Below are 25,316 nucleotides of genomic sequence, written 5' to 3'. Positions count from 1 at the left end.
GAAAATGTCCCGCCCTCTCAGGGTCCTTTTGAACGTGTTTAGGGACCTGATTAGAACAGAAAAGCAGGCTGATTTAGTAAGTATTTTTTTACCACGCATTTTTTCCTTTTGGGGATTTGTATTATCCATCTGTACACTAGGTGGCGGAATGCACAAATAATTTTTGCGAACGCCATTTTACGAAAGAAGAAGGTTGCAAGAGCAACATGGCAGCCTCCATTGAGAGTTTACTCGTTGAAATAGCAAGCCTTGAAGAGCCTATTGAAGAGCTGCAAACTTTAAAAACTGCGGTTTTATCATTACCTGTAAGCGCCCTTAGGGATACAGTGAGTGGACTCCGGCTTGAAGTGATTTTCTCTCTTTTGAACACAAATGACAGGTCTGTAACCGCTGCACTGCTGAGTCAAGGCTAGATACTAAATAGCTAGCTAGCTAGCTAGCTATTTATCATAGCAACAAACTCAAGTTGTTAGCTAGCTAATGTTAGCTTGGACAGCAACCTTGGAAAATAGACAGCACGTTCATGCAATGTAACTTAGCTAGCTAGATAAGTATAGCTACATACCTAAACCGCTAATCAGTCTCGCTAACTAGTCTTGTCTCTCACTAGCTGACTTGGGTATGAATGCTAACGTTACTCTGACTCACTGGTCTTTTCTTAGGTAGCTAGCGGTGTTGTCGTTATTGGTTTAAAGCTGCAATCCTTAGTTGCTACATCCATTTTAGGACTTATTATTTATATATATATATATATATATATATATATATATATATATATATATATATTACCCATTGATTCTTGAAGAATATATTTTATAAATGCTTCATGAGCTTAGTTCAACTGTCGTAGTTATTACCCCATCAGATCTCAGAAAATACAATATTGTTTTAGTCCAATGTTTGTAAATGTAAACAAACACTGTATAGCCTCCAAACCTGTGTGCTTTCAGGAGGATACGACGTTTTGGAACGTTTAGATAGAAACATGCTATGTAGAACAAACTTGTCTCTGACATGTAGAATAATTAGTCACGTCGGCTCTATACATAGCATTTCTATCTGTAGCCTTGAGAACATTTTGCAACTGAATGTGGCCCTGGTTAAAACTATAATTTTGATGTCATGGATGGTCAGTTCGTGCATCCATAGCTCCGTCTGTGAATGTGAGTGGTTACATTTCTCCAAGCCCATCCCTCAGCTCTTTACCAAAACATAGGCTTTATTGTTTCAATTAAGGATTCTAGCTTTAATGCAAAGTGCGTTCATGTAGCTGACAGGTGAGTTGTGAGTATGAGTTGTGTATGAAAGATGTTCAATGACTGTGAAGTCTCATTAATTTCACAGAGAGCAAATTGAGCTATGCGTGGACATCCTTGGTCGAATCCTGCTCGCCCTCAGCCCTGTCCACCTGGCCCAAAACTGCGGAGTGGAACTTCAGGCCGGACTGAAACATCCTGATGACACAGTCAAAATACTGGCATTGACACAAGTATGTTACAGCTGTCATGTATTCATTAGTGGCACACCTTGCACCGTAGGAAACCGTTGAGTTCCGTTTTATTCTTAAATGGAAATTGTAGTTCATAGGCGTGTCTCTGCTGCCCTGCTTCAAAATAATAAACTACAACTTCCATATAAGGGTCGTTCCACCAATTCGGTGTAATTTGGTTAAAAAATAAAACGTTTGATTACCTAATTTTAGCATTCTGTCATAAAGAACACATGTTCAACTTAATTAAAGAACGTGCTTTCCCATCAAGAGGTTAAATAAACAAATGCCTATAGTGTCTATTAAGTGCCAAATAAAGTAACAGGGTTGACGGTTTCTTCTTAAATCAGCCATACATTTCCTCCAGGGGAAATCAAGCTTGTTTTTTGCAACAGGGAGTGGCAATTGAAAGCAAGCTTCACCCCAAAAACGGAAATTGTAAAAATAATTATAGCCTGTCTATCTATGGGTAAAACGGGTTGATGTGTTACGTTCGAGCCGCTCAGTTTTCCACCACAAAACCCCAGAAAATGGCCAATAACTGTAGAACCAGCTCAGTTTAAACTACTAGCACACAGCTCGGACAACCATGCATACCCCAGAAGACATGCCACCAAAGGTCTCTTCACAATCCCCAAGTCAAGAACAGACTATGGGAGGCACACTGTACTACATAGAGCCATGACTACATGGAACTCTATTCCACATCAGGTAACTGATGCAAGCAGTAGAATCAGATAAAAACAAAACAAAAAAAAGTAAAAATACACCTTGTGGAACAGCAGGGACTGTGAAGAGACACAGGCACATACACAAGACACACACGTACAAATAGTAGAGTAGTGGCCTGAGTGAACACACTTAATGTGTTGTGAAAAGTGTTATGAAATGTAATATGTTTAATTGTATAAAGTGCCTTCGGAAAGTATTCAGACCCCTTGACTTTTTCCACATTTTGTTACGTTACAGCCTTATTCTAAAATGGATTAAGTAAAACATTTTCCACAGCAAACTACTCACAATACCCCATAATGACGAAGAGAAAACAGGTTTTTTAGATATGTTTGCAAATTTATTAAAAATAAGAAACAGAAATACCTTATTTATATAAATATTTAGACCCTTTGCTATGAGACATGAAATTGAGCTCAGGTGCATCCTTTTTCCATTCATCATCCTTGATGTTTCTACAACTTGATTGGAGTCCACCTGTGGTAAAATAATTTATTGGACATGATTTGGCACATATCTGTCTATATAAGGTCCCACAGTTGACAGTGCATGTCAGAGCCATGAGGTCGATGGATTTGTCCGTAGAGCTCCGAGACAGGATTGTGTCAAAGGCACAGATCTGGGGAAGGGTACCAAAACATTTCTGCAGAATTGAAGGTCCCCAAGAACACAGTGGCCTCCATCGATCTTAAATGGAAGAAGATTGGAACCACCAAGCCTCTTCCTAGAGCTGGCCACCCGGCCAAACTGAGCAATTGGGGGAGAAGGGCCTTGGTCAGGGAGGTGACCAAGAACCCGATGGTCACTCTGACAGAGCTCTAGAGTTCCTCTGTGGAGATGGGGAAAACCTTCCAGAAGAACAACCATCTCTGCAGCACTCCACCAATCAGGCCTTTATGGTAGAGTGGCCAGACGGAAGCCACTCCTCAGTAAAAGGCACAACAGCCCGCTTGGTGTTTGCCAAAAGGCACCTGAAGACTCACACCATGAGAAACAAGATTATCTGGTCTGATGAAACCAAGGTTGAACTCTTTGGCGTCACGTCTGGAGGAAAGCTGGCACCATCCCTATGGTGAAGCATGGTGGTGGCAGCATCATGCTGTGGGGATGTTTTTCAGCGACAGGGACTGGGAGACTAGTCAGGATCGAGGGAAAGATGAACGGAGCAAAGTATGGAGAGATACTTGATGAAAACCTGCTCCAGAGCGCTCAGGACCTCAGACTTGGGCGAAGGTTCACCTTCCAACAGGACAACGACCCTAAACACACAGCAAGCTTGTAGCGTCATACCCAAGAAGACTCGAGGCTGTAATCGCTGCCAAAGGTGCTTCAACAAAGTACTGAGTAAGGGTCTGAATACTTATGTAAATGTAATATTTAAGTTTTTGGTTTTTAATAAATATGCAACATTTTCTAAACCTGTTTTTGCTTTGTCATTATGGGGTGTTGTGTGTAGATTGATGAGGAAAAACAACAATTCAATAACTTTTAGAATAAGGCTGTAATGTAACAAAATGTGGAAAAAGTAAATGGGTCTGAATACTTTCAGAATGCACTGTAACTGCCTTAATGTTGCTGGACCCCAGGAAGAGTAGCTGCTGCCTTGGCAGGATCCTTAATAATTACTAAAATACAACTGCTTTTAATCTGACTATTAGATCAATGTTTATTTTGAGGTTTTTTTTATGAATAGTTTGACCATATTAAAACAAAAATTCAGTTCACTTAACGGGGTTGACCTGAAAATGAGGGACAGATCACATGAAATAAATAATGATCTTCAGAAATGACTTTGTCAAAGCAACAAAATAACTAACTAGTGCTTTACAATGATGGTGAAACTTTGAGAAGTTTTGGGATTAAGTGGGTGAAAATATGTATGCTGTACTGTAAGTCGCTCTGGATAAGAGCATCTGCTAAATGACTAAAATGTAAATGTGAAATCTTCTAAGTAGTAACACAGGGTTGAGTGTCATGTCAAAATACTGAATTCTAGCACTTTAACAAGCGTTTTCATATAAAAAATATTTTTTTATTCTCCATGTGGTCTATATTAAAGGCACTTAATTTAATATGACAGGTTTTTTCAATTCTGTATTGTTGCACAATTTCTACTTAAAATAGCGAAGGGACGCAAAAAGCACTCCTTTCGTGGAATGACCCATAGCCCATTACACTTGTAGGAATTGGCCTATATGGATAGGGTCAAATTGAATTGAAATATGAGAACCATATGCGTAGCAATTGAGTGATTCCATATGAAACCAGGACAAAAAAAGAGCATTATTTGGGGGATTTTCACAATTTTATACATACAGGTAAAAGTCAGTAAATTAGAATATTTTGAAAAACTTGATTTATTTCAGTAATTGCATTCAAAAGGTGTAACTTGTACATTATATTTATTCATTGCACACAGACTGATGCATTCAAATGTTTATTTCATTTAATTTTGATGATTTGAAGTGGCAACAAATGAAAATCCAAAATTCCGTGTGTCACAAAATTAGAATATTACTTAAGGCTAATACAAAAAATGGATTTTTAGAAATGTTGGCCAACTGAAAAGTATGAAAATGAAAAATATGAGCATGTACAATACTCAATACTTGGTTGGAGCTCCTTTTGCCTCAATTACTGCATTAATGCGGCGTGGCATGGAGTCGATGAGTTTCTGGCACTGCTCAGGTGTTATGAGAGCCCAGGTTGCTCTGATAGTGGCCTTCAACTCTTCTGCGTTGTTGGGTCTGGCATTCTGCATCTTCCTTTTCACAATACCCCACAGATTTTCTATGGGGCTAAGGTCAGGGAGTTGGCTGGCCAATTTAGAACAGAAATACCATGGTCCGTAAAACCAGGCACGGGTAGATTTTGCGCTGTGTGCAGGCGCCAAGTCCTGTTGGAACCTGAAATCTCCATCTCCATAGAGCAGGTCAGCAGCAGGAAGCATGAAGTGCTCTAAAACTTGCTGGTAGACGGCTGCGTTGACCCTGGATCTCAGGAAACAGAGTGGACCGACACCAGCAGATGACATGGCACCCCAAACCATCACTGATGGTGGAAACTTTACACTAGACTTCAGGCAACGTGGATCCTGTGCCTCTCCTGTCTTCCTCCAGACTCTGGGACCTCGATTTCCAAAGGAAATGCAAAATTTGCTTTCGTCAGAAAACATGACTTTAGACCACTCAGCAGCAGTCCAGCTCTTTTTTTCCCTTAGCCCAGGTGAGACGCTTTCGCGCTGTTTCTTGGTCAACAGTGGCTTGACACGAGGTATGCGGCAGTTGAAACCCATGTCTTTCAAGCGTCTCTTGGTGGTGGATCTTGAAGCCCTGACTCCAGCAGCTGTCCACTCCTTGTGAATCTCCCCCCACATTTTTGAATGGGTTTTTTTCACAATCTTGACTAGGGCGCGGTGATCCCTATCGCTTGTACACTTTTTTCTGACCACAGTTTTTCCTTCCCTTTGCCTCTCTATTAATGTGTTTGGACACAGAGCTCTGAGAACAGCCAGCCTCTTCTGCAATAACCTTTTGTGTCTTTCCCTCCTTGTGCAATGTGTCGATGGTCGCCTTTTGGACAGCTGTCAAATCTGAAGTCTTCCCCATGTTTGTGTAGGCTTCAGAACTGGACTGAGAGACCATTTAAAAGCCCTTTGCAGGTGTTTTGAGTTAATCAGCTGATTAGTTTGTGGCACCAGGTGTCTTCAAAATGTAACCCTTACACAATATTCTAATTTTGTGACACACGGAATTTTGGATTTTCATTTGTTGCCACTTCAAATCATCAAAATTAAATGAAATAAACATTTGAATGCATCAGTCTGTGTGCAATGAATAAATATAATGTACAAGTTACACCTTTTGAATGCAATTACTGAAATAAATCAAGTTTTTCAAAATATTCTAATTTACTGACTTTTACCTGTAGAATGGTCCTTTTGGTGGATGGGTTACTGATGTATTTGACATTTTGTATCTAAAAGCATAATTGAGTAATAATGTATCTAAGTTGGCATATTTATGACATTTTGGCCTTGACCAAGTCTCCTTTAAGACTCCATAATGATCATTCTGTAAGTGCTACAAAGCAGAAATTGGTGTCATATGAAGCTTTTCCACTTTTGTTACATTCATTTATGAATATTGGAAAAAATATAAACGTGAATATTGAAAATATACCATCTTTGATTTGGCACATTTTTCAATATGTTGTTGAACATTTATATACTCTACGGACATATCACATTTCCAGAGTGTGATCTTTGGTAGTTTTAGTTATTATCCAATTTGTAGACATTACCAACAGAGTGACGTGAAAATTGATTCAAAATGGTCGCCCTCTGATGGTGATTTGCAGGATGTGCAATGATGCAAGAAAAAGGAAGGCTTTGATGGGTTACATTGCCTACTATGCCAATTTCTCTGTATAAAATGGCCCAATCTGGAACTTTGATATGCCCGTAGAGTACATTATTTTCAACAATATATTGGAAAATGTGCCAAATCAAAGATGGTAGATTTTAAATATTCATAAATTAATGTTTAAACAAGGTAATAATCAAAATACTAATTACTAATACATTCTTCAAATTTTTTGAAAATCCCCCAAATCATCGTCTTAAAAAATAAATAAATACTGGTTTCATTTGAAGAGCCCTGCATCCCCACCATCACACATTACACAATTGGTTGTTTACACAATCTGGCCATCATTTGAAAGCTTTTTCTATTGCCAACATGACTATGATCTTATAGTGTTAGGCTTTCAGAGAAACATAGTAATTGCTCATAGAATTGAATCATGAGTGCATTCAAATGCGTGTTCCGCTGCTAATTCCCTTCACAATAGGGTATGATGCCATGTCATCCTTGTAAGTGTACATCAAACATAGCGATCATAAATGTTGATACTGTAAATTACATGAGTTTTGTATATGGAAATTTGAAGTGCACAGATGTGTGGTTTCCTTGTATGACATTAAAGCGGTATTTAGTATAATCCTCAACATCTCATCTTTGAGTCCTCTTAATTTACACAATTTCTCTCGCTAGGACAACAAAATATGTTCAAAAGTAGCCCAGTTAGCAGGAGGGATGGGGGCATTCTCTTGTTGCATGTGATACTCACGTTTAGGGTGTCTATCAGTTGAATCCCATACAGCGCTGTAAAGCGATTCCAAGTTCTGATGTCATGTATAGCATCTTACTGTACAGCCACTGCGTTCCAATTTATGAGCTTATCAGTGACCAAATCTGCCATTTTCAACCCGTATATGGGCTGGAGTGTAAAGGGCTACAAACGAAACAGAACTTGACAGATTTTACGACACTTTGCAGACCATTTCGAGTAAACAGTTTCCTTTGCAAAATATTTTACCCCAGCACTAAACGTTTTGTTACTGTGTGCCACTAATGAATACACCACTGGGGTGTATTTATTAGCAACGAAATGGGGTGGAACCAATGTTCCCTCTAAGCTGCGTGCGTGCAGTAGCACCGAGACCGCCGCGCAGCTCCCCGGGACTGCCCCGCAGAAATATCAGCCAACAGAAGGAAGCACGAGATTGAACTTGACTCAACTTTTTAGAGCAGTGGTCACCAACCGGTCGATCGCCAAGGCATTCCTAGTCAAACATTTGATAAAGCCTTGTGTTCCTTTTTTTTTTTTGTCTCTGGCTGTTGGCGTTAGGTGCACCCGATTCAGCTGCCCTGCGCGCCGGGTAGGCGATCTGTTGCCATTTTGAACCATTTCATGTGTCTTGAAGGCACAAACTCTTCCTTCCCGGCGGGCCCAGTGAGCAAATCAAGTGCACTATAGGTTTACCGCTGGCCAATCGGATGGCTCAGATGACTGTGTCTGCAGTAACGTAGCAAGCATAAAAGAACGCTACAGCAAAGTTGATACTGTGAGATTTCAAAGCATTTAAAACCATGGCTTAGAGAGACTGTCAACGAATACAGCAAAGAGATTGTTTTTTTGAGTGAGTTCATGATTAAGTTCTTAGTCAGCACTGTCAACACCTTGTATTCAACACTTTTATAAGCCATAAAATGTGTGTTCTTCCTACTTCCACTCAGCGCTACAACAAGCACTGCAGCAGTAATGAATGAGTAGGAAAGTGTATCTATAGGCTTGCGTTGTTATTGTTAGCGGTTTGGGTCATTTTTTAATAGAGGAATATTTCACTTTCTCTGTTCATAGGAGTAGCAACATGAATTTGTACATGAGGCAGAAATAATGCGGTGCGACTCGAGTTAAGCCATCAGCTGGTAGAATGTGTCCCTTTTTGGTTATTGTCAGCGGAGGAAAGGGAGAGCGGAGGAATGTTAAGAGGCGGACCCTCAGTCTGCTGCTCTCTCCCTCCGCTGAAACTGATCAGATGCAGGCACCATCAGCCCAGTAAAATAAAATGTAAAGCAAATGACTTAAATGTACAGTGAGGGGAAAAAAGTATTTGATCCCCTGCTGATTTTGTACGTTTGCCCACTGACAAATACATGATCAGTCTATAATTTTAATGGTAGGTTTATTTGAACAGTGAGAGACAGAATAACAACAAAAAAATCCAGAAAAATACATGTTATAAATTGATTTGCATTTTAATGAGGGAAATAAGTATTTGACCCCTCTGCAAAACATGACTTAGTACTTGGTGGCAAAACCCTTGTTGGCAATCACAGAGGTCAGACGTTTCTTGTAGTTGGCCACCAGGTTAGCACACATCTTAGGAGGGATTTTGTCCCACTCCTATTTGCAGATCTTCTCCAAGTCATTAAGGTTTCGAGGCTGACGTTTGGCAACTCGAACCTTCAGCTCCCTCCACAGATTTTCTATGGGATTAAGGTCTGGAGACTGGCTAGGCCACTCCAGGACCTTAATGTGCTTCTTCTTGAGCCACTCCTTTGTTGCCTTGGCCGTGTGTTTTGGGTCATTGTCATGCTGGAATACCCATCCACGACCCATTTTCAATGCCCTGGCTGAGGGAAGGAGGTTCTCACCCAAGATATGACGGTACATGGCCACGTCCATCTTCCCTTTGATGCGGTGAAATTGTCCTGTCCCCTTAGCAGAAAAACACCCCCAAAGCATAATGTTTCCACCTCCATGTTTGACGGTGGGGATGGTGTTCTTGGGGTCATAGGCAGCATTCCTCCTCCTCCAAACACGGTGAGTTGAGTTGATGGCAAAGAGCTCGATTTTGGTCTCATCTGACCACAACACTTTCACCCAGTTCTCCTCTAAATCATTCAGATGTTCATTGGCAAACTTCAGACGGGCCTTTATATGTGCTTTCTTGAGCAGGTGGACCTTGCGGGCGCTGCATGATTTCAGTCCTTCACGGCGTAGTGTGTTACCAATTGTTTTCTTGGTGACTATGGTCCCAGCTGCCTTGATCATTGACAAAATCCTCTCGTGTAGTTCTGGGCTGATTCCTCACCGTTCTTATGATCATTGCAACTCCACGAGGTGAGATCTTGCATGGAGCCCCAGGCCGAGGGAGATTGACAGTTCTTTTGTGTTTCTTCCATTTGCGAATAATCGCACCAACTGTTGTCACCTTCTCACCAAGCTGCTTGGCGATGGTCTTGTAGCCCATTCCAGCCTTGTGTAGGTCTACATTCTTGTCCCTGACATCCTTGGAGAGCTCTTTGGTCTTGGCCATGGTGGAGAGTTTGGAATCTGATTGATTGATTGCTTCTGTGAACAGGTGTCTTTTATACAGTTTACAAGCTGAGATTAGGAGCACTCCCTTTAAGAGTGTGCTCCTAATGTCAGCTCATTACCTGTATAAAAGACACCTGGGAGCCAGAAATCTTTCTGATTTAGAGGGGGTCAAATACGTATTTCCCTCATTAAAATGCATATCAATTTATAACATTTTTGACATGCGTTTTTCTGGATTTTTTTTGTTGGTATTCTGTCTCTCACTGTTCAATTTAACCTACCATTAAAATTATAGACTGATCATGTCTTTGTCAGTGGGCAAACTTACAAAATCAGCAGGGGATCAAATACTTTTTTCCCTCACTGTATGCTCACTCAGCTGTGCTTCACAAGTAATACAACAACGTATATATTCCTGGTGTGATCATATAGCCTACCTCAAATGTTGAAAAAAAAAATTTCTTTAAAGGCCCGAACAACAATGCATTGGCAGGGCAATTCAAGCAAAGTCAATATGCAGTGATAATGTATTGGGTCTATAGCTTACTGCACAAACCTCATTGCTACAGTACTGTTTTTAATTGGTTAATGTTGCATAGGCTTACTTTTCTAAAGTCATCTTTAAAAAAAAAAAGAAGAGCGGTAGAGCTGGTGGGAGGAGCTAGGGTTCACTGTAATGGCTGGAATGGAATTAATGTAATTTGTTTGTGTTTGATACCGTTCCATTTATTCCATTCCAGCCATTACAATGAGCCCCATCCTCCTACCAGCCTCCACTCTTTGGCTTGCATTTTGACTCAAAGTGATCTTGACTCAAAGGTTGGTGACCACTGTTCTAGAGTTTTCCCTGTTAACACGATTAACGTTTCCCTTTACTGTGGCAATTGTGATCGAATCAACGCAATATTAGCCAATTTCAATGCAACATACCGAAAAATAAAAAAAACAATGCAAACTTTGTTGTAGGCAGAATACATCAGAGTAGGATTCTATTGCATTGACACGCACTACTCAGCCTGTACTCTACACAGATTGGTGTGGCATAAACAATCAGAGCTGCAGTAGACCTATATGCAAATAGACCATTGCCATATGGATCTGGGCCATTTACTTTAAACTGGATTGTGTTTACAGCATTAGCGGTCATGAGTGGATGTGCTTGTTTTGAGATCAAAGCGAGAGCTGCATGTTGCCACGTGTGCACATTTTGTTCATATCCTTTGCTAGTTAGTGAGGCGGCGCTCCTAGTGGCCGGAGACTTGAATGCAGAGAAATACAGGGAAACTTAAATATGTTTTACCTAATTTCTACCAGCATGTTAAATGTGCAACCAGAGGGGAAAAAAACTCTAGACCACCTTTACTCCAAGTCAAATCAAATCAAATGATATTTCTCACATACACGTGTTTAGCAGATGTTATTGCGGCTGTAGTGAAATGTTTGTGCTTCTAGTTCCGACAGTGCAGTAATATCTAACAAGTAATATCTAACAATTTCACAACATATACCCAATACACACAAATCTAGTAAGGAATGGAATTTAAGAATATATACATATATGGACAAGCAATGACAGTGCGGCATGGACTAACATACAGTAGAATATTATAGAATAGAGTACAGTATATACATATGAGATGTGTAGTGCAAGATATGTAAACATTATTAAAGTTACTAGTGTTCCATTCTTAAAGTGGCCAGGGATTTCAATAGGCGGCAGCAGCCTCTAATGGCTATTTAACAGTCTGATGGCCTTGAGATGGAAGCTATTTTTCATTCCCTCGGTCCCAGCTTTGATGCACCTGTACTAACCTCGCCTTCTGGATGATAGTGGGGTGAACAGGCAGTGGCTCGTGTGGTTGATGTCCTTGATTATCTTTTTTTGGCCTTCCTGTGACATCGGGTGCTGTAGGTGTCTTGGAGGGCGGGTAGTTTGCCCCCAGTAATGCGTTCGGCAGACCCCACCGTCCTCTGGGGAGCCCTGCGGTTGCGAGCGGTGCAGTTGCCGTACCAGGCGGTGATACAGCCCGACAGGATGCTCTCAATTGTGCATCTGTAAAAGTTTGTGGGTTTTAGGTGCCAAGCCAAATTTCTTCAGCCTCCTGAGGTTGAAGAGGCTCTGTTGCGCCTTCTTCACCACACTATCTGCGTGGTTGGACCATTTCAGTTTGTCAGTGATGTGTACGCCAAGGAACTTGAAGCTTTTCACCTTCTCCACTCCCGTCAATGTGAATAGGGGGGTGCACCCTCTGCTGTTTCCTGAAGTCCACGATCATCTCCTTCATTTTGTTGACGTTGAGTGAGAGGTTATTTTCCTGGCACCACACTCCCAGAGCCCTCACCTCCTCCCTTTAGGCGGTCTCGTCATTGTTGGTATTCAAGCCTACTACTGTTGTGTCATCTGCAAACTTGATGATTGAGGTGGAGGTGTGCTTGGCCACACAGTCATGGGTGAACAGGGAGTACAGGAGGGTGCAGAGCATGCACCCTTGTGGGGCCCCAGTGTTGAGGATCAGCGAAGTGGAGATGTTGTTTCCTACCTTCACCACCTGGGGGCGGCCCGTCAGGAAGTCCAGGACCCAGTTGCACAGGGCGGGATTCAAACCCAGGGCCTCGAGCTTAAAGATGAGCTTGGAGGGTGCTATGGTGTTGAATGCTGAGCTACAGTCAATGAACAGCATTCTTACATAGGTATTCCTCTTGTCCAGGTGGGATAGGGCAGTGTGATGGCGATTACATCGTCTGTGGATCTATTGGGGCGGTAAGCAAATTGAAGTGGGTCTAGGGTGACAGGTAAGGTAGAGGTGATATGATCCTTGACTAGTCTCTCAAAGCACTTCATGATGACAGAGGTGAGTGCTACGGGGCGATAGTCATTTTGTTCAGCTACCTTTGCTTTCTTGGGTACAGGAAATTTGGTGGCCATCTTGAAGCATGTGGGAACAGCGGACTAGGAAAGTGAAAGATTGAATATGTCCTTGAACACACCTGCCAGCTGGTCTGCGCATGCTCTGTGGACACGGCTAGGGATGCCGTCTGGGCCGGCAGCCTTGTGGGGGTTGACATGCTTAAATGTCTTACTCACGTCGGCCACAGAGAAGGAGAGGCCACAGTCCTTGGTAGTGGGCCTCGTCGGTGGCACTGTGTTATTCTCAAAGCGGGCGAAGGTGTTTAGCTTGTGTGAAGCGAGACGTCGGTGTCATGGCTGGTTTTCCTTTCGTGATTGTCTGTAGACCCTGCCACGTACGTCTCGTGTCTGAGCCGTTCAATTGCGACTCCACTTTGTCTCTATACTGATGTTTTGGCAGTTTAATTGTCTTGCGGAGTGAGTAGCTACACTGTTTGTATTCTGCCATATTGCCAGTCGCCTTGCCGTGGTTAAATGCGGTGGTTCGCGCTTTCAGTTTTGCGCGAATGCTGCCATCTATCCACGGTTTCTGGTTAGGGTAGGTTTTAATAGTCACAGTTGGCACAACAAAAACTCAGTCACTGTATCCGTGTATTCATCAATGTTATTCATGGAGGTTACCCGGAACATATCCCAGTCCGCATGATCAAAACAATCTTGAAGCATGGATTCCGATTGGTCAGACCAGCGTTGAATAGTCCTTAGCACGGGTACTTCCTGTTTGAATTTCTGCCTATAGGAAGGGAGGAGCAAAATGGAGTCATGGTCATATTTGCCGACTGCAGGGCGGGGGAGGGCCTTATAACCATCCCGGAAAATCGAATAGCAATGGTCGAGGATTTTAGCAGTGCGAGGACAACAGTCGATATGTTGATAGAACTTCGGCACCCTAGTCCTCAAATTTGCGTTGTTAAAATCCCCGGCTACAATAAATGCAGCCTCAGGATATGTGGTTTCCAGTTTCCATAAAATCCAGTGAAGTTCTTTAAGGGCCGTCGTGGTATCAGATCAGCTTGAGGGGGGATATACACTGCCGTGACTATAACCGAAGAAAGTTATCTTGGGAGATAATATAGTCTGCATTTGATAATGAGGTATTCTAGGTCGGGTGAACAGAAGGACTCGAGTTCCTGTATGTTACTACAATTACACCATGAGTCGTTAATCATGAAACACACGCCTCCGCCCTTCTGCTTCCCGGAGAGATATTTATTCCTGTCTGCGCGAAATAAATCCTTGCCCGGAGCTCGTTGAGCTTGTTAACCAGAGGCTAAACATTAGCGAGTAGTATACTTGGAAGCGGTGGGTGGTGTACGCGCCTCCTAAGTCGAACCAGCAGGCCGCTCCGAGTGCCTCTCCTCAGCCGGCGATGTTTTGGGTCAGCCGCTGGAATCAGTTAAATTGCCCTGGGGAGAGCAAACAAAGGATCTGCTTCGGGAAAGTCGTATTCCTGGTCGTAATGCTGGTGAGTTACCGCCACTCTGATATCCAATAGTTTTTCCCGGCTGTGTGTAATGATACAAAACACTTTCTGAGCTAATAATGTAAAAAATACCACATAAAAAATAAATTTAAAAAACCATAACATTTCCTTAGAGCTAGTCGCGAGGTCGCCATCCATCCTCGTCGGCGCCAGGGAATCAGACCACTCCACACACAGACGCGTACAAAGCTCTCCCTCGCACTCCATTTGGCAAATCTGACCATAATTCTATCCTCCTAATTCCTGCTTACAAGCAAAAACTAAAGCACAAAGCACCAGCGACTCGGTCCATAAAAAAGTGTTCAGATGAAGCAGATGATAAGCTACAGAACTGTTTTGCTAGCACAGACTGGAATATGTTCCGGGATTCTTCCGATGGCATTGAGGAGTACAACACATCAGTCACTGGCTTCATCAATAAGTGCATCGATGACGTCGTCCCCACAGTGACTGTACGTATATACCCCAACCAGAAGCCATGGATTACAGGCAACATCCGCACTGAGCTAAAGGGTAGAGCTGCCGCTTTCAAGGAGCGGGACTCTAACCCGGAAGCTTATAAGAAATCCCGCTATGCCCTCTGACAAACCATCAAACAGGCAAAGCGTCAATACAGGACTAAGATCGAATCGTACTACACCGGCTCCGACACTCGTCAGATGTGGCAGGGCTTGCAAACTATTACAGATTACAAAGGGAAGCACAGCCGCAAGCTGCCCAGTGACACAACCCTACCAGACGAGCTAAATTACTTCTATGCTCGCTTCGAGGCAAGTAACACTGAAACATGCATGAGAGCATCAGCTGTTCCGGACGACTGTGTGATCGCTCTCCGTAGCCGATGTGAGTAAGACCTTTTAAACAGGTCAACATTCACAAGGCCGCAGGGCCAGACGGATTACCAGGACGTGTACTCCGAGCATGCGCTGACCAACTGGCAAGTGTCTTCACTGACATTTTCAACCTCTCCCTGTCTGAGTCTGTAATACCAACATATTTCAAGCAGACCACCATAGTCCCTGTGCCCAAGAACACTAAGGTAACCTGCCTAAATGTCTACCGACCCGTAGCACTCACATCTGTAGCCATGAAGTGCTTTGAAAGGCTGGCCATGGCTCACATCAATACCATTATCCCAGAAACCCTAGACCAACTTCAATTTGCATACCGCCCCAACAGATCCACAGATGATGCAATCTCTATTGTGCTCCACACTGCCCTTTCACACCTGGGCAAAAGGAACACCTATTTAAGAATGCTATTCATTGACTACAGCTCAGTGTTCAACACCATAATGCCCTCAAAGCTCATCACTAAGCTAAGGACCCTGGGACTAAACACCTCCTTCTGCAACTGGATCCTGGACTTCCTGACGGACCGCCCCCAGGTGGTAAGGGTAGGTAACAACACATCCGCCACGCTGATCCTCAATACGGGGGCCCCTCAGGGGTGCGTGCTCAGTCCCCTCCTGTACTCCCTGTTCACCCATGACTGCATGGCCAGACACGACTCCAACACCATTAAGTTTGCCACCGACACAACAGTGGTAGACCTGATCACCAACAACGATGAGACAGCCTGTAGGGAGGAGGTCAGAGACCTGGCCGTGTGGTGACAGGACAACAACCTCTCGCTCAACGTGATCAAGACAAAGGAGGTGATTGTGGACTACAGGAAAAAAGAAGAGGACCGAGCACGCCCCCATTCTCATCGACGGGGCTGTAGTGGAGCAGGTTGAGAGCTTCAAGTTCCTTGGTGTTCACATCACCAACAAACTAACATGGTCTAAGCACACCAAGACAGTTGTGAAGAGGGCACGACAACCTATTCCCCCTAAGGAGACTGAAAATATTTGGCATGGGTCCTCAGAACCTCAAAAGGTTCTACAGCTGCACCATCGAGAGCATCCTGACTGGTTGCATCACTGCCTGGTATGGCAATTGCTCGGCCTCCGACTGCAAGGCACTACAGAGGGTAGTGCGTACGGCCCAGTACCTCACTGGGGCCAAGCTTCCTGCCATCCAGGACCTCTATACCAGGCGTTGTCAGAGGAAGGCCCTAAAAATTGTCAGACTCCAGCCACCCAAGTCATAGACTGTTCTCTCTGCTACCGCAGGGCAAGCGCTACCGGAGCGTCTAGGTCGAGGCTTCTAAACAGTGAGAAAATATATTTTTTGTTGTTGTGATTTTCTTTCTTAAAACTGCATTGTTAAGGGCTTGTAAGTAAGCATTTCACTGTAAGGTCTACACCTGTTGTTTTTGGCGCATGTGACAAATAACATTTGAGTTATTAGCCCAGTTATAGATCATTTGTAGTCAGCAATAGGGGAGTGATTGCTATCTACAAGAGCACAACATGTGTACATTTCTAGACATCTTTAAAAAGCGAGTCAGGTAAAGAGCTTTTGTCTTAAAGGGGCAGTGTTGTGTTTTGACAGGCTTGAATAAGCTAAGTAGCCAATAGGCGGAGGCTAGCATGATTTGTCTGATTCTCTGTAATAATGGTATGGGAATAATAATGCATTTTATTTTGTAAAGTGGCTTCTTGCATCAAACACAACATTTTAAGTCACCTTGTCTGAAGGACAAGTGGATAAACAGGTTAATGTCAAGCCATGCATGTTTTTTTTCAAAAGTGTCATTGAATGTAGGCCTATGTTGAACACCACACATTTGATGCGACTGTAGGCTGAATGGTGGAACGGCTGTTTCCATGTTAAAATGTTACAGGATGCATTTTGTGTATTGTATTTGATGGTAGGCCACTCTGGTTGGCCTACATTATGATCAAATAGCCACTCTAGCCTACTTGGCCATTGTTAAAAATATAACTTAAAGTGGGTACAACCTCGGTTTTCACAATAAACGCACATAGAATTTTAAAAACGTTCAAATTTGTGCTCAACAGACCTCAAATTTGCTGGGTGCTGAAACAAATTAGAGGGAACATTGGGAGGGACTGCCTGAATTTGTTGCAAAATGTTGTAATATTTTCTGCGCTAATGAATACACCCCTGGCCAGTCTGAGCCTCAGGTGGAGCTATTAGGTCTAGCTGTCATGGTAGCATAACCTAATACAAAAACCAGGCAGCTATAATCAATAACATTTTCATTTTCTGCAGATTGGTAGAATGGTATTGAACCATGAGGCAGTAACAGAAATTCGGAACAACCAAGACATACTTCGGGAAGTGATCCACTGCATCAGAGGAGAGAAGATGTCAGTGGCCAAAGAGGTTGGCATAAAGATGATAAATTTTTGTAACCACATGTTACATTTCAAAACCACTTGTTGTTCAAGACCAGTTCATCAATTTCACAGGCAATACGAGCTCTTGCCAAACTTAGCCACTCCAAAGCTGGGTTAGATGCTCTATTCAGGAGCGACTTGCTGAAAGACCTCAAGGATGTGATGGCTGCAAGTGATATTGTCAGATACAGAGTATACGAGGTACGCCCATTGCCACACACGTTTGTCTGTTTCCTAATATCTCATCTCTTGGAAATCTGCCTGCCCATACATATGAGTGTTTGACAATATAATTGCATGGTGGAGCATAAAGTGTTAAGCATCAGCTAATCAAACATATGGTAACCTCAACATGAAGTTGCTCATACATCTGAATATTGCAGTAACTACTCTAGTAACAAAATTTTAACATGTTTTTCCAAAGCACAAATTACAATAAGCACAGTAATGGAATGAAGTGTTTTTCTTAATAGAAATATGGTACAAATAGCACACCAAATATGGCTGCTGGTACCCATCATGGGACACCCTATGCCTTGAATGGGAATGTCCATTCTACTTATTCTAAATGTTCAAGATTGACTTGTCTCTCCTGTTACAGCTGATAGTGGGCATCTCGTCTGTCTCTCCTGTCTCCCTGGGTTACTGTGCCAACAGCAGCTTTATTTCCCAGCTACTGGGAGAGCTGACAGGAGACGATGTACTGGTCAGGTAAAACATTGATAACCCACACCCTATAAAACAGACACCATCTCTTATTCCCACTCTCCATCACTGGTCACACAGACGGGGACACAAGCTCTCTCCCTCCCATGTCCCTTTTATGATATAAAGTGACCTCTGTCTGTTTCAGGGCTACAGCCATTGAGATGGTGACCACACTTTCCCACAGTCAGCATGGGCGCCAGTACCTGGCACAGCAAGGCATCATGGATAAGATATCCAACATGATCACTGGAGCAGAGTCAGACCCCTTCTCTAGTTTCTACCTGCCTGGTGAGTAAGTTGTGAGGAAGTGTTAATTTAATCTCACATTTGCATTTTAGTAATTTAGCAGACGCTCTTATCCAGAGTGACTTATAGTAGTGAGTGCATACATTTTCGTACTGGGCCCCAATGGGAGTAAAACCCACAACCCTGGCAATGCACCGTGCTCTTATCAACTGAGCCAGATGGGACCATACTGATTTCTCCCACACAGGGCTGGTGAAATTCTTTGGGAACCTGGCCATCATGGACAGTCCCCAGCATGTGTGTGAGACCTACCCAGCATTCCAGAACAAGGTGTTTGAGATGGCCCTCGACCCAGACCCGGTCATGACTGGAGTGGCTTTGGACACACTGGGGGTCCTGGGCTCAACCGTGGAGGGGAAACAAGTCCTGCAGAAAACAGGTTTTTTTGTTTGTTTGTATGTTGGTTTGTTTGTGTTTAGTTTCACTGCATTAATTCCTTGTTACATAAAACAATTTAGTAACTGCAGTAGATAACAATTATTCACTTTCTGTTAATCTGTTTGTGTGTGTTCAGGTGAGAAGTTCAATGCTGTGCTGAAGAGAATGAGCCAGCTGGCCAGCGGTGGAGCCACCGAGCTGAGAGTGCGCTGTCTGGAGGCCATCTCACTCCTAATCACTCTGCAGGTCTGTCTGTGTATCTTCTCAGATGTATGTATGTATGTATGTATATGTGTATGTGTGTGTGTGTGTGTGTATATATATGTGTATGTATATATATATATATTACAGTGAAGGACAAAAGTATTTGATCCCCTGCTGATTTTGTATGTTTGCCCACTGACAAAGACATGATCAGTCTATAATTTTAATGGTAGGTTTATTTGAACAGTGAGAGACAGAATAACAACAACAAAATCCAGAAAAACGCATGTCAAAAATGTTATAAATTGATTTGCATTTTAATTTGAGAAATAAGTATTTGACCCCTCTGCAAAACATGACTTAGTACTTGTTGGCAAAACCCTTGTTGGCAATCACAGAGGTCAGACATTTCTTGCAGTTGGCCACCAGGTTTGCACACATCTCAGGAGGGATTTTGTTCCACTCCTCTTTACAGATCTTCTCCAAGTCATTAAGGTTTCGAGGCTGACGTTTGGCAACTCGAACCTTCAGCTCCCTCCACAAATTTTCTATGGGATTAAGGTCTGGAGAATGGCTATGCCACTCCAGGACCTTAATGTGCTTCTTCTTGAGCCACTCCTTTGTTGCCTTGGCCGTGTGTTTTGGGTCATTGTCATGCTGGAATACCCATCCACGACCCATTTCAATGCCCTGGCTGAGGGAAGGAGGTTCTCACCCAAGATTTGATGGTACATGGCCCCGTCCATCGTCCCTTTGATGCGGTGAAGTTGTCCTGTCCCCTTAGCAGAAAAAACACCCCCCAAAGCATAATGTTTCCCACCTCCATGTTTGACGGTGGGGATGGTGTTCTTGGGGTCATAGGCAGCATTCCTCCTCCTCCAAACACGGCGAGTTGAGTTGATGCCAAAGAGCTCCATTTTGGTCTCATCTGACCACAACACTTTCACCCAGTTCTCCTCTGAATCATTCAGATGTTCATTGGCAAACTTCAGACGGCCCTGTATATGTGCTTTCTTGAGCAGGGGGACCTTGCGGGATTTCAGTCCTTCACGGCGTAGTGTGTTACCAATTGTTTTCTTGGTGACTATGGTCACAGCTGCCTTGAGATCATTGACAAGATCCTCCCGTGTATTTCTGGGCTGATTCCTCACCATTCTCATGATCATTGCAACTCCACGAGGTGAGATCTTGCATGGATCCCCAGGCCGAGGGAGATTGACAGTTCTTTTGTGTTTCTTCCATTTGCGAATAATCGCACCAACTGTTGTCACCTTCTCACCAAGCTGCTTGGCGATGGTCTTGTAGCCCATTCCAGCCTTGTGTAGGTCTACAATCTTGTCCCTGACATCCTTGGAGAGCTCTTTGGTCTTGGCCATGGTGGAGAGTTTGGAATCTGATTGATTGATTGCTTCTGTGGACAGGTGTCTTTTATACAGGTAACAAGCTGAGATTAGGAGCACTCCTTTTAAGAGTGTGCTCCTAATCTTAGCTCGTTACCTGTATAAAGACACCTGGGAGCCAGAAATCTTTCTGATTGAGAGGGGTCAAATACTTATTTCCCTCATTAAAATGCAAATCAATTTATAACATTTTTGACATGCGTTTTTTCTGGATTTTTTGTTGGTATTCTGTCTCTCACTGTTCAAATAAACCTACCATTAAAATTATAGACTGATCATTTCTTTGTCAGTGGGCAAACGTACAAAATCAGCAGGGGATCAAATACCTTTTTCCCTCACTGTGTGTGTATATATATATATATATATATATATATATATATATATATATATATATATATATATACATACAGTATCTCACAAGTGAATACACCCCTCACATTTTTGTAAATATTTGAGTATATCCTTGTAACACTAACGAGTCACGTGACACCGGGGAGGGAAAATGGCTAATTGGGCCCAATTTGGACATTTTCACTTAGGGGTGTACTCACTTTTGTTGCCAGAAGTTTAGACATTAATGGCTATGTGTTGTGTTATTTTTAGGGAACAGCAAATGTACACTGTTATACAAGCTGTACACTCACTACTTTACATTGTAGCAAAGTGTCATTTCTTCAGTGTTGTCACATGAAAAGATATACTCAAATATTTACAAAGATGTGAGGGGTGTACTCACTTTTGTGAGATACTGTGTGTGTGTGTGTGTATATATATATATGTATATATATATATATACATACATACAGTGGGGAGAACAAGTATTTGATACACTGCCGATTTTGCAGGTTGTCCTACTTACAAAGCATGTAGAGGTCTGTCATTTTTATCATAGGTACACTTCAACTGTGAGAGACGGAATCTAAAACAAAAATCCAGAAAATCACATTGTATGATTTTTAAGTAATTCATTTGCATTTTATTGCATGACATAAGTATTTGATACATCAGAAAAGCAGAACTTAATATTTGGTACAGAAACCTTTGTTTGCAATTACAGAGATCATACGTTTCCTGTAGGTCTTGACCAGGTTTGCACACACTGCAGCAGGGATTTTGGCCCACTCCTCCATACAGATCTTCTCCAGATCCTTCAGGTTTCGGGGGCTGTCGCTGGGCAATACGGACTTTCAGCTCCCTCCAAAGATTTTCTATTGGGTTCAGGTCTGGAGACTGGCTAGGCCACTCCAGGACCTTGAGATGCTTCTTACGGAGCCACTCCTTGGTTGCCCTGGCTGTGTGTTTCGGGTCGTTGTCATGCTGGAAGACCCAGCCACGACCCATCTTCAATGCTCTTACTGAGGGAAGGAGGTTGTTGGCCAAGATCTCGCAATACATGGCCCCATCCATCCTCCCCTCAATAAGGTGCAGTCGTCCTGTCCCCTTTGCAGAAAAGCATCCCCAAAGAATGATGTTTCCACCTCCATGCTTCACGGTTGGGATGGTGTTCTTGGGGTTGTACTCATCCTTCTTCTTCCTCCAAACACAGTGAGTGGAGTTTAGACCAAAAAGCTCTATTTTTGTCTCATCAGACCACATGACCTTCTCCCATTCCTCCTCTGGATCATCCATATGGTCATTGGCAAACTTCAGACGGGCCTGGACATGTGCTGGCTTGAGCAGGATTTTAATCCATGACGGCGTAGTGTGTTACTAATGGTTTTCTTTGAGACTGTGGTCCCAGCTCTCTTCAGGTCATTGACCAGGTCCTGCCGTGTAGTTCTGGGCTGATCCCTCACCTTCCTCATGATCATTGATGCCCCACGAGGTGAGATCTTGCATGGAGCCCCAGACCGGGGTGATTGACCGTCATCTTGAACTTCTTCCATTTTCTAATAATTGCGCCAACAGTTGTTGCCTTCTCACCAAGCTGCTTGCCTATTGTCCTGTAGCCCATCCCAGCCTTGTGCAGGTCTACCATTTTATCCCTAATGTCCTTACACAGCTCTCTGGTCTTGGCCATTGTGGAGAGGTTGGAGTCTGTTTGATTGAGTGTGTGGACAGGTGTCTTTTATACAGGTAACGAGTTCAAACAGGTGCAGTTAATACAGGCAATGAGTGGAGAACAGGAGGGCTTCTTAAAGAAAAACTAACAGGTCTGTGAGAGCCGGAATTCTTACTGGTTGGTAGGTGATCAAATACTTATGTCAAGCAATAAAATGCAAATAAATTACTTAAAAATCATACAATGTGATTTTCTGGATTTTTGTTTTAGATTCCGTCTCTCACAGTTGAAGTGTACCTATGATAAAAATTACAGACCTCTACATGCTTTGTAAGTAGGAAAACCTGCAAAATCGGCAGTGTATCAAATACTTGTTCTCCCCACTGTGTGTGTATGTATATGTATGTATATATATATATATATATATATATATATATATATATATATATATATATATGTGTATATATATATGTGTATATATATATGGCAGACTTTTAAAATAATTTCAGTTTAAGTGACTGAACAAGCAATGTCTAGTGTAGAGCAGGGGTATTCAACTCTTACCTTACGAGGGCCGGAGCCTGCTGGTTTTCTGTTCTACCTGACAATTAATGCACACACCTGGTGTCCCAGGTCTAAATCAGTCCTTTTTAGACAGGAACAATTAAAAAACGCAGTGGAACTGGCTTCGAGTTCCAGAGTTGCGTTTGAGGGGTGTAGAGAATCATTGTAACATCTAAACTGCTGTTTAATATCTTCTCTGTTTTTAATGAGAATGACAGATCTACAAGTTGCATTTCTATCTGAAATGAGTCAGGTCATACATAAAACTACATAATGGACCTTGTGTAAAGAATGTTGTCTGTGTGGGTGTACCAGGCTGAGCAGCAGACCGAGGACCTGCTGGTTCTAACAGAGTCCTGGTTCCATCTGCTGTCTAACAAGCCTATGGAGATGATCAGGAACATCAGCACCCAGCCCTTCCCTGAGCTCCACTGTGGTGCTCTACGCATATTCACTGTGAGTGGATGGTCAGGAATTAATGTACAAATTACTGGACTTACTTAAAGTATTATTTGAAGGCCTTTTTTGTTTTTAAAAACGAAACAAAGAGTGACTGCGGATATGTTTCAGCACCATACTACATATTTTCTGTATAGAAGCTGATGTAAGAATTCAAACGCATAAAATGGATGCTTCCATCTGTTTATTATATCAGTGGTACCTTTTATGAACCCTTTATGTGATTTCGGCCAACTGTAGTAAAAGACAAGTGTCATTGAGTCGGAGGAGATTTCATGAAAACATAGGAATTGTTTGTTCTTTCATACATTTTTGCCTCATGGCTAACACTTAGTAATTTCATCTATGGTGTCTGTTTGTTTTTGTTGTGTTGCAGGCCATTGCTCCCCAGCCATGGGGTCAAAGGTTAATGATTGGCACGCCAGGGTTCATGGAGTTCATTGTTGACCGTTCGACTGGTCCAACCAAGGAAGCGAAGGACGCTAAATTTGAGCTTGTGGGGGCGCTGGTGAGCTCTTCCACAGCAGCGGAAATCTTGGGTAGCCAGCACTACTTGCGCCTGCGGTCCTACCTCCGAGAGGGAGCGTACTATGTGACAGCTGTGGCAACAGTGACCACAGAGGGAGCGGACTGAGAGAGAGAAATGGGGAAAATCTCAAATGACACCCTATTCCCCATATAGTACACTACCGTAGGCCTTACTCAAAAGTAGTGCACTGCATGGGGATTAGGTTTATAACTTGAGACGGCTACCAGACCAGGACCAACAAGACTCAATTATTGTTATTTTATTCGATTTATAGCCTGAAAGATGCATTTACTGTTGCTTTTTCTAGGTGGAATATTTGCCCGTATTAAAGAGGAAGCATATTGAAAATGACAATCAAATAGTTTTATGATTTTATATCACACACTCACATAACACATATACACTGAGTGTACAAAACATTAGGAAAACCTTTTGCCCTCAGAACAGCCTACATTCGTCGGCATGGACTCGACAAGGTGTCGAAAGCATTCTACAGGGATGTTCATTCTACGTGGTCCTCTGTAGCTCAGCTGGTAGAGCACGGCGCTTGTAACGCCAAGGTAGTGGGTTCGATCCCCGGGACCACCCATACACAAAAAATGTATGCACGCATGACTGTAAGTCGCTTTGGATAAAAGCGTCTGCTAAATGGCATATTATTATTATTATTATTATTATTATTATTATTATGTTGGCCCATGTTGACTCCAATGCTTCCCACAGTTGTCAAGTTGGCTGGATGTCCTTTGGGTGGTGGACAATTCTTGATACACACAGGAAACTTAAAAATCCTTCTTTATCCTGTCTACTCCCCTTCATCTACACTGATTCTGAAGTGCATTTTACAAGTGACATCAATAAGGGATCATAGCTTTCACCTGGTCAGTCTGTCATTGAAAGAGCAGGTGTTCCTAAAGTTTTATATACTCTGTACATACACAGGCCTTTTCTCAATTGGATAAAAGTCTGTTTCCTCGACTCCTCTCCTCCGTGTCCCAGAAACCGATAAGTGGTCCCCATATGTAAGTGTCAATTAGTAGGTGAACAGAGAAATTTTCTCCTCGATTGCCTCCGGCGGAGGATGCTCAGGTGTATCCTACCACGGAATAATTTTCAAATCAGCCTATGACGTGTATTTGTATTTATTAGGGATCCCCATTAGCTGCTGCCAAGGTAGCAACTACTCTTCCTGGGGTTCAAACACATTAAGGCACTTACATCACACATAACACTAAA

The 25,316-nt window shown here is 42.7% G+C and overlaps 1 protein-coding gene across 1 annotated transcript; it reads left to right on the top strand.

Annotated features, from left to right (window-relative positions):
* The first annotated feature begins 180 nt into the window (after positions 1 to 180).
* Positions 181 to 24,434, top strand: psmd5 (proteasome 26S subunit, non-ATPase 5). The gene is made up of 10 exons (XM_041898820.1): positions 181 to 379; positions 1,345 to 1,489; positions 17,403 to 17,516; positions 17,603 to 17,731; positions 18,132 to 18,241; positions 18,384 to 18,526; positions 18,732 to 18,923; positions 19,059 to 19,168; positions 23,408 to 23,548; positions 23,928 to 24,434. Exons 1-10 carry the CDS (start codon positions 207 to 209, stop codon positions 24,183 to 24,185), a joined length of 1,515 nt encoding a protein of 504 aa, XP_041754754.1. The 5' UTR covers positions 181 to 206; the 3' UTR covers positions 24,186 to 24,434.
* Positions 24,435 to 25,316: the final 882 nt, after the last annotated feature.

The sequence above is a fragment of the Coregonus clupeaformis genome, chromosome 15 (assembly GCF_020615455.1).
Source record: "Coregonus clupeaformis isolate EN_2021a chromosome 15, ASM2061545v1, whole genome shotgun sequence".
Classification (NCBI taxonomy): domain Eukaryota; kingdom Metazoa; phylum Chordata; class Actinopteri; order Salmoniformes; family Salmonidae; genus Coregonus; species Coregonus clupeaformis.
Note: the sequence above shows the minus strand (reverse complement) of the source record. Positions and strands in the feature narration are given on the sequence as shown.

Excerpts from the sequence above, each read along its gene's own strand:
- psmd5 (XM_041898820.1), top strand. The coding sequence starts at position 207 with ATGGCAGCCTCCATTGAGAGTTTACTCGTTGAAATAGCAAGCCTTGAA. Across the intron at positions 17,517-17,602 it reads AGATGTCAGTGGCCAAAGAG|GCAATACGAGCTCTTGCCAA; the intron begins GTTGGCATAAAG and ends TCAATTTCACAG. Across the intron at positions 18,527-18,731 it reads CTCTAGTTTCTACCTGCCTG|GGCTGGTGAAATTCTTTGGG; the intron begins GTGAGTAAGTTG and ends TCTCCCACACAG.